Genomic DNA, 8,980 nt, shown 5'->3' on the forward strand with positions numbered 1-8,980 from the left:
TGGTTGCTAGGGAAGAAACCACGTGACTGAAAGCTATGAATAGTGAAGTTAATCATGCTATGCTTGGAATGGTTGAGAGGAAACATCGACTGTACCATGTGACATCAAAGACATGAGAGCGAGCCAAGCTTTAATCTCTCCCCAAGCTCATGTTCTCCCTCCACACTGGGTGATCACAGTCAACTGATTCCTCCTTGGTATATCATCACATATGTTGTAAACACATGTTTCTGTTTGTCTTTGAAGATTAGATTATTGCTTCTTGTATGTGTTGGTCATGCAGGACAAAACAACTCGTCTAGCAACAACATCAGCTGGTGTAGGGTTCAAGATCAACCGAAAGAAAACAGAGCTTAATGAAAGTCAACACCAAGTCTAATGTCCCACTTACAGTAGACGGAGAGCCTGTCAACAAAGTCGAGTTATTTGTATACCTGGGAAGTGTGGTTGACCGAGAGGGGGGTACTGACAGAGACGTTAACCTCAGGATAGGAAAGGCAAGAACAGCATTTGTTATGCTGAAAAACATCTGGTCCTCAAAAGAAATTCGAATGGCCACGAAGTTGTGCATCTTCAACACAAATGTCAAATCCGTCGTCCTCTACGGTCGCGAGACGTGGTGGAGGATGAAGGCGACGGTACAGAAGATTCAGACATTTATTAACACCCAGCAAACAACACCTAACAGTCTGGTGTGAGATGGCCGGACCGAATCAGCAACGATGAGCTTTGGCGGAATGCAAGGCAGGATCCTGTTACCCAATAGATTCTACGGCAGAAGTGGGCCTGGATTGGATACACTCTGAGAAATCCACACTTCAGCATCACCCGCCAGGCTTTGACTTGGAACCCACAGGGAAAAAGGAAGCGCGGTCGGCCCAGAAACACCCGGAGGTGAGACACCGAGGCGGAACTGAAGAAGACGGGAACCAGCTGGACGTTGATGACTGTCGTATGTGTTGGTCAGGAAGCAAAACATTGGAAATACCCAAACCTCACCTAACACACGCCTGCAGATACAATTCAAAGTTCTTCGATCCAAAGATCACAACTTCGTAGGTTCTTTACATTGTACTGTACATTGAAAATAAAAAGCTTTGTAAATTGGAATGGAATTGGAGTTTAAAAACACTCACTGAATTGATGGAACCGAAATAGAATTGGCACACACACGCACAGACGCAGCGGTCGTGAGCTTTCCTCCATCCACGACACCGACAAGGACCGGTGTGTCAGAAAGACCCTCAGGATCATTAGGGACCCCAGCCACCCCAATCAGAAACAGTTAGAGCTACTGCCATCGGGAAAACGGTACCAAAGCCGTGGGGCTAAAACCCAGAGGCTGACAAACAGCTATTTCCCCCAAGCAATCAGGCTCCTGGGGGAACTCACTGGAAGGGTTTGCCACCCCGCAGCCATTGACCACCATTGGACTAATCGATGACCGTACTCTATAGTATTACATTGTATTTCATATCATCATACTCTGAACAGCATTTTTGCACTATCGAAGCCACTGTAAAATCCATCACTTTATTACCTTAACAATGTAGCGTTACTTTCTTTGTACTTATGTTACTTGTTATTATTGTGTTTTGTATCTGAATGCTGCAATGCCAATGTTGAGGAACCAACGCCAAAGAGTCTTATTCTTGTGTACATACATCACACACAAACAACATCAGATAAAACATATTTGATCATGTCTTTATTTGGCATGTTGTTTACACATTCATAACGATACATCTTCACATTAAAACAACAACAACATCATTGGATCACGATGATATTGCACTTCAGTAGTAAACTCCCTTTCTCTCTTATCTGTCTGATCCTTTTCTCCTGTACCCCTTTCCCTTGTGCATCATCTCTCCCTCTCTCTCGCTCTGTCGCTCTCTCTCTCCACTGTGTCACAGTTTGCAGGACTGGATGGCCATGGCCTCCTCTGGCCAGCGGTAGGTGTCCACGGCAAACTCGTCATAGTCAGGGCTGTATATGAGGGAGCGCACAAACGCCTCCTTATCAGCAGGCTCTGGACGCAGCGTCGCCAACTTGTTCTCGTAGGCATGCTCCACAATCTGCAGTGGACACAGACATACACACACATGCATTCATTAGTCAGATTAGTATACATGAATGCATACTCTATGTCAGATGTGAGTGGGTGTATTAATAATATGTTTATATGTATTAGTTTATGTTTGTGTGTGTGTGCCTGTGTATGTATGTGTGTGTATTCATATGTATGTTAAGGCATATTTGTTTATGTTCAAATGTTTGTGTATGTGTTAGTGTTGTTCCGATACCGATACTAGTATCGGCATGGCCACCGATACGCACACAAATGCTGGTATCGGTATCGGCGAGTACTAACAAATAATAACACCCGATACCAAACTCTTGTTCAAACGCAGCACGTTGCGTTTTTCTCAGCTTGTCTGCTATAGTAGCCTGACACAGCCTTCCTAACACAGACATGCCCAGGCATGCTCCTCTGCTGGAACGCTATTGGCCCAGAGCAGCTGCTCTCAACCAATGGCGTGGCAGCTTTTCACTATCGCGGAAAAACAAACACGCATGCTGAAAAACAAACACGCCCTGAGTACCAACCAGTGGGCTTTACTTGAAAAAGTAAACATCGTCCTGCTCCATTCGAGGAGATTACGAAACAAATCAGCTTTAGCACCTCCATCGCGTCTGAAGTCGTCCCCACGGTGGTGGTACTGAAGCGACTGTTGACCCGAGAGACCGAGGAGGACAGCGGGATAAAAACAATGAAAGCAACCCTACTAGCGGCTGTCGACAAAAGGTTCCAGACCGTCGAGGAGGAGCCCCACTACTACTACGACTGTTTTATATCTTAAAGTTATTTTGTTTGTAAATGTTCACTTGCTGTTGCACTACTACTACGACTGTTTTATATCTTAAAGTTATTTTGTTTGTAATTGTTTACTTGCTGTTGCACTACTACTACGACTGTTTTATATCTTAAAGTTATTTTGTTTGTAAATGTTCACTTGCTGTTGCACTACTACTACGACTGTTTTATATCTTAAATGGCTATTGCACTGATTGGCATCTGTGAGAGCCACATTTCAGGTTTTATAGGGGTTGATTTTCTTGTCACTATACCAGGTAGACAATAAAAAAAAGTTCTATAGCATTCACTCTCTGTTGGTATTTTTTCCTGTTTTACAAAGGTTTTGAGCAGTGCCAGACTAAGTGTTAGCAATAATTTTATATCAAGGTGAGTATGCGGCTCAAAAAACATGTTTTTTTGTTTTGTTTTTTCAAACGCCGTGGTATCGGATCGGTACTCGGTATCGGCAAGTACTGCACGGTCAGGTATCGGTATCGGTATCAAAAAATGGTATCGGAACAACACTAGTATGTGTGTGTGTGTGGACTATGTTGAAGGAGGACATTACCTTCACAGCCAGCTTGAGCGAGACATCCCTGATGGTGTTGAGAGGAGGGTACAGTCTTCCCTCGGCCAGATCCTGCTCTGTCACCAGCTCAGCGATGGCCTGTTGCACAGAGAAGCCACATGAGGACTTAATCCACCAGTCACACATACAGTACAGATAGAGCATCAGAGCTAGGCTTGTAAGGCCAGAATGGTGTCTTCTTGCTTTCTTTCAAAAGATCACAAAAGATCCAATGGGAAGTGCTGCCGTGAGCTGAATCAAAATGCAATGAAAAGTATCTGAAAGATAGCAAACACGACACACACACACACACACACAGACGCGCACACGCACGCACGTGCGCACACACACACACACACACACACACACACACACACATACACACACACACACACACACACACACACACAGTTCAAACAGGTCTTTCTCTGTGGCTCAAGCTGTTACTGTTCTGTAAGACACACACAGCGCTTCAAGCTTTATTACGATTCTGAGAAACTCTTGCTTTCTATTCTTCATCCCTCCATCTCCTCTTCTGTTCTCTTCCCTCGTCTAGCTTGGTCATATTATTCCATTTATAGTATTGAGATCTCAAGGCCTATCCCCAGTATTAAAATAACTAGCTTGTTATACTGTTGTATAATAACTGTTAGTCTAGTGCTCCTTATATCCGTGCATGGGTAACATTCCCGCTACAAAAGCAGATTCACTTCATCTCAAAGTGGAGTAATAGACTACCAGTAGAATTACACGAGTCTCGTCCTCCACTTCCACCTAGTCTGTGCCAGTGCCTCCCTCTCTCCTGTCTGTCCTTGTCTGTATGTTTGTGTTGTGTGTGGGTGTGTCGGCTCCCTGTCAGTCATCTTCTCCATCTGCTTGTTCTGCTCACCTGTTGGTCATCATCTCATCAGCACGCTATATTTATATACCCCGGCTTTCCATCCACTCATCGCCAGATCGTTGTTTTCCGTATTCAAGTTAGTTTTGTTCTCGGCCGTTTAGTTCTCGTACTCATTTTCTAGACCCTGTGCTTTAGTCCTCTGTCTGACATTTGTCTCCTTATGCTCCAGGACCTCCATCCAGTTTTCCAACTGTCTACCTGTCCGCCTGCCAGCCTGTCTGCCCGCACTATCCGCCTGCCCTTCCTGTCAAGTCTACCTGCCCTACGTGCCCTGCCTGCCTGCCTGACTACCTGCCTGTTTACCCTGCTGCATTTGCTATACCACCTTGCTTCTCCTCGTTCCCTGCTATCCCCTCATTAAATACCCTATTATTTTACATACTGTACGTGTCCTGACTCTGGGTTCTGCGCCAAGGTTCATTAGCTCTGACCATTACAGAATGTTAGAAGAGTCTTAATGAGCGAGATCTTTCCTTAGCTTGAAAGCAGTGGGTGAACTGTTTACCTGTGAAGTGAAGTGCTGAAAGACACTCAGGGGCCAACTAGGATGGTGTACAATCAACTTTAGTATTTCAGTGGGTGGTCAACCATGATCCTTGAGTTAGTGCTCTGCACGAGTCATTTTACTCCTGATTTACTGCTTCTTGTCGCTCGAGGTCTAAACCTGATGACATGATGGCTCTAATGAACCTGAAGAAGATGAATGATGGATGACTGCAGAATGGACGCCATGTTGACTCTTCTCTTCTACCGTTCCCTGGACAGACCAGCATACGGCAGGTACAATCACAAATCACAGTTGTCATAATGCACTCACTCAGGCATTCCACGCTTAATTAACTGTGGCACCATCAAACGAGAGATGCGATTGGTATTCGACACTGCACACACATTGTGTGTGTTACTGCATTGCAGTAACCGCGTTGCGTTAACCACATTTCTTATCAGCAGACCACCGCCGTGCAGATCGAAGGGTGGTAATTATACAGTATGGATTCCAGTGAGAAGAAGTCATCAGCGTGGACATCGGTTATTGACTTACTCAGTGGATATTAGACTTCTCTAACGCCACTGAGCAGACTGCAGACATGAGGGGATTTTCAAGCGCTCATTTTCTCATGCTCACTTCGATCTAAAAATGTAAGAGGCTCAGCAGTGACCACCTGCATCGCTGAGTCAGTCTCTGTGAGATCAATGAGATCCTGAACACCTGAGTGGGCCTGATGTTTAATCACATCACTGTCTGTGGTCACATGAGTGGATTAAAGGCTTAATTACACTCCACTCAATTGAACATAATAATGCTGATAATATTATGATTTTCTGAGACGGAGGGAGAGAGAGAGGGAGAGGTATGGGGGAGGTTAGAGTGAGAGAGATACTGTACGGTGGAGAGAGAGGTGCCGAAAGTATGGGGTAGAGAAAGCGAATGATCAAAAGGTAGTAGAGGGTAGTACTATACTGTCAGGCTGAAGAGTAGAGAGGATATTTGCAAAAGAGAGAACAAGAGTATGGGTTGAGAGGAGAGTTGGAGCAGTGTGTCTGTCTGTCTATGTGTCTGTCTGTCTGTCTGTGTCTGTGAGTGTGTGTGTGTGTGTGTCTGTTACCTCAGCAGTGGTCAGGAAGATTTCGTCTGTGATGGTTCGGACGGCACAGGCGGTGACGCCCAGTCCGACACCAGGAAAGACGTAGGCGTTGTTGCCCTGGCCAGGGTAGAACTTCCTCCCGTCAGGCAGGGTCACTGGGTCAAATGGACTCCCGCTGGCAAAGATACCCCGTCCCTGGGGCACAAGAGCATATCATCAGCACTTGTCATGCAACTCTTGTTTTACCAGGTTCCACCAAGTTTACCAAGTTCACTGAGAAAATACATATACAGTATATACATTAGTACATACATACATACAGTACAAATTCTAACCCTCTGCTCTCCAATGTACCTTGTTGTTACGTATGAAGGAGAACCGGCAGAATAAAGGTATAATGATTTACAGTATAACACCTGCACCAATCCTACACCTACCACCCATCAACAGGCATACAAGACATACAAGGTACCGGTAATGTCAAGACATACAAGACATACAAGGTACTGGTAATGTCATCCCTGCAGCACAGAACCTCTACATCAGACACACTGACAGACACACTGACACACACACTGACAGGCACACTGACACACACACACTGAGAGACACACTGAGAGACACACTGAGAGACACACTGACAGGCACACTGACAGACACACTGATAGACACACTGACAGACACACTGACAGACTCACTGACAGACTCACTGACACACACACTGACAGGGACACTGACAGGGACACTGACAGACACACTGACAGACACACAGACAGGGACTCTGACAGGGACTCTGACAGGGACACTGACAGGCACACAGACAGACACACAGACAGACACTCTGACAGGGACACCGACCTCTGTGATGGTGTAACACTGTTCAGCAGTGCACTCGGCCTTGCTGGTTGGGTTGCTGAGGGCGAAGATAATTGGTCGCTCGTTGAAGGAGGCCATGTCTTTGATGATCTGCTCTGTGAAGGCTCCAGGGATGGCCGCCACTCCTGAGAATGCAAAAGGGAAGGTGAAAACACACTGAGAGGACAAACAATGCTACACTCTGTTATCAGACCTTCATGGGACAACCATCCCTCTGTATTTTACAGAATGAAGCCAAGGCCCAGCGAGAGTACATCACCCATCACCCATTTCACACGTACATCAAGTCGTTCATTAAGTGAAATAGTGCATGCTTTATTCACATTCATTCATTTTCAAATATATATATAATGGTGTGAGACTTTGATATTAGCCCACACCGGGTTCCTTAAAGTACCTCACTGGTACATTTACCCTCTTTTCTTTGTTTTCGTCTTCCATTTTATTGTCATTCATAAGGTGTGATATGAACTCAACTAAAAGTCGCCCATCCCCAGTTCTAACCACTCGACCATCGTTGGCGCTGGTTCGGTAGTGACTCCAGCCCCAGTGAGTTGATTGGTCTATTACCTATGATGGCTGTGGGTTTCAGCTCCTTCACCACGTCCTCCAGCTTCCTCATCTCCGGGTGTTCGTGTGCAAACCTCACCTTCTCATGGGTCAGGTGGTCTCGGCCCTGCAGGGGGGAGGACGGTGGTCAAATTTCGATTTTGAAAACCATTGTGAAATGGAAATGAGCTTTTGGCTTCCTATAATGGGCCAAATAAAGACACATTGTGTGATATATCGAGTCATACACAATAAAGGTATATATATAAAAGTATAAAACAATGCCTGTGACAAAGGAGTGTAATGAAGAAGAGAGGGGAGGATATGTGGTATTTGATGAAGATATTCTCCAAGATCAACAAACACAGTGTGATCCACACCTGATTGCACTTAAGACTAAGGGCCCAGGAGAATGAAGCTCTTCTACCTTCCCACAGGAAATAAGATGGACCGCCTCTGGATTGTGGAGGCAAATTGTTTCTTGGCACTAGGGGGCAGCGCTGACACATTGCTTGTGAAACATGACTACTGAGTTGAGCAATACCAAAGGCTTGATAGAATGGCTTGAACTCAATCTTCTTATCATGAAATGACTATAAACACTCACACCACTATGCTGTCTCTCTTGTGACACTGGTAATAATAAAACCCCTATTGCTTAATTCATCACAAAGAACTGCACACACAAACCATTCCCTTCTTTGCCTCACTTTTTTGGGTGAGTATGACATTTTTTTTTTTTAAGTTTAGAGAAGGAAAGAAACTAACTAGGCATGGAGTGACCATGAAAGTAAAAAGTAAAATAGTTTTAACCATGTTTTGAAGCTATACAGTGGGTAGTGTTAAGCCCAATGCACACTGCGTGCGATTTTGTCACACCGCCGAATTCGATTCCATTGTTTTGAATGCATCTCAATGAGACAATGCACACGGCGTGCGATGCGATATTGTCGCACGACAACATTCGATTCTCCATCATTCATTCATTGGTGTGAATTGAGAATCGAATGTTGTCGTGCAACAAAATCGCACGCCGTGTGCATTGGGCTTTAGGGTTGGATTGCATTGTTTACAAACAATGGAGTAAAACAAGCTCATATTTTGGGTTCTGATGGGGAAAGACAGTTGAGCGAAGCTCATGAGGCTGATTCATTTAAAAGTCCAGAAGTTGATGTACTAATTACAGATTGCCCCTTTAAACAATGCAGAGTCATGTGTGATTAATTTGTATCTATGATTAACTGAACCCCATCCTCTAACATAGTCCAGATGACATTCTCTGGACAAGTTCTTCATTCCAATGAGGTAGCATCACCATGATTAACAGTTATCAGTCTTCCATTAAGATCAGGGATTAGACGACAGCTGTTCTCTGGTGGAGCAAACTCAACATGGTTGCCTATGTCAATAACCGAATAGAAGGACTGGAGGACAAAAGATCCCAGCTCAAACCAATCCACACCCAGAGCAGAGCTCCAGAATCTCCAGAATATTCCTCCATTACACTCCATAATGTTCCTCCGGATTTTCCTGATAGTCTCTCCCTGCCCTGTTGACCTGTTCTTCTACCATGTCTCGCTTTCAGACAGATCATCACTGTAGGGAGGGAGGGACTCTGCAGCTCTGTCGCTGGTTCATAT

General features: G+C 45.0%; 1 protein-coding gene across 1 annotated transcript in view; it reads right to left on the reverse strand.

The window, feature by feature from the left end:
• Positions 1-1,681: 1,681 nt before the first annotated feature.
• me1 (malic enzyme 1, NADP(+)-dependent, cytosolic) overlaps positions 1,682-8,980 on the reverse strand; it is a 79,443-nt gene continuing 72,144 nt past the window's right edge. The window contains exons 10-14 of the mRNA XM_080540894.1: positions 7,362-7,467; positions 6,774-6,916; positions 5,937-6,110; positions 3,429-3,527; positions 1,682-2,078 (exon numbers count right to left, since the gene is read on the reverse strand). Of these exons, the coding sequence (XP_080397020.1) occupies positions 1,911-2,078; positions 3,429-3,527; positions 5,937-6,110; positions 6,774-6,916; positions 7,362-7,467 (690 nt within the window). The 3' untranslated portion in view covers positions 1,682-1,910. The remainder of the gene's footprint in view (positions 2,079-3,428; positions 3,528-5,936; positions 6,111-6,773; positions 6,917-7,361; positions 7,468-8,980) is intronic.

This window comes from Nansenia antarctica, assembly GCF_963989245.1.
Source record: "Nansenia antarctica genome assembly, chromosome: 10".
Lineage (NCBI taxonomy): Eukaryota > Metazoa > Chordata > Actinopteri > Argentiniformes > Microstomatidae > Nansenia > Nansenia antarctica.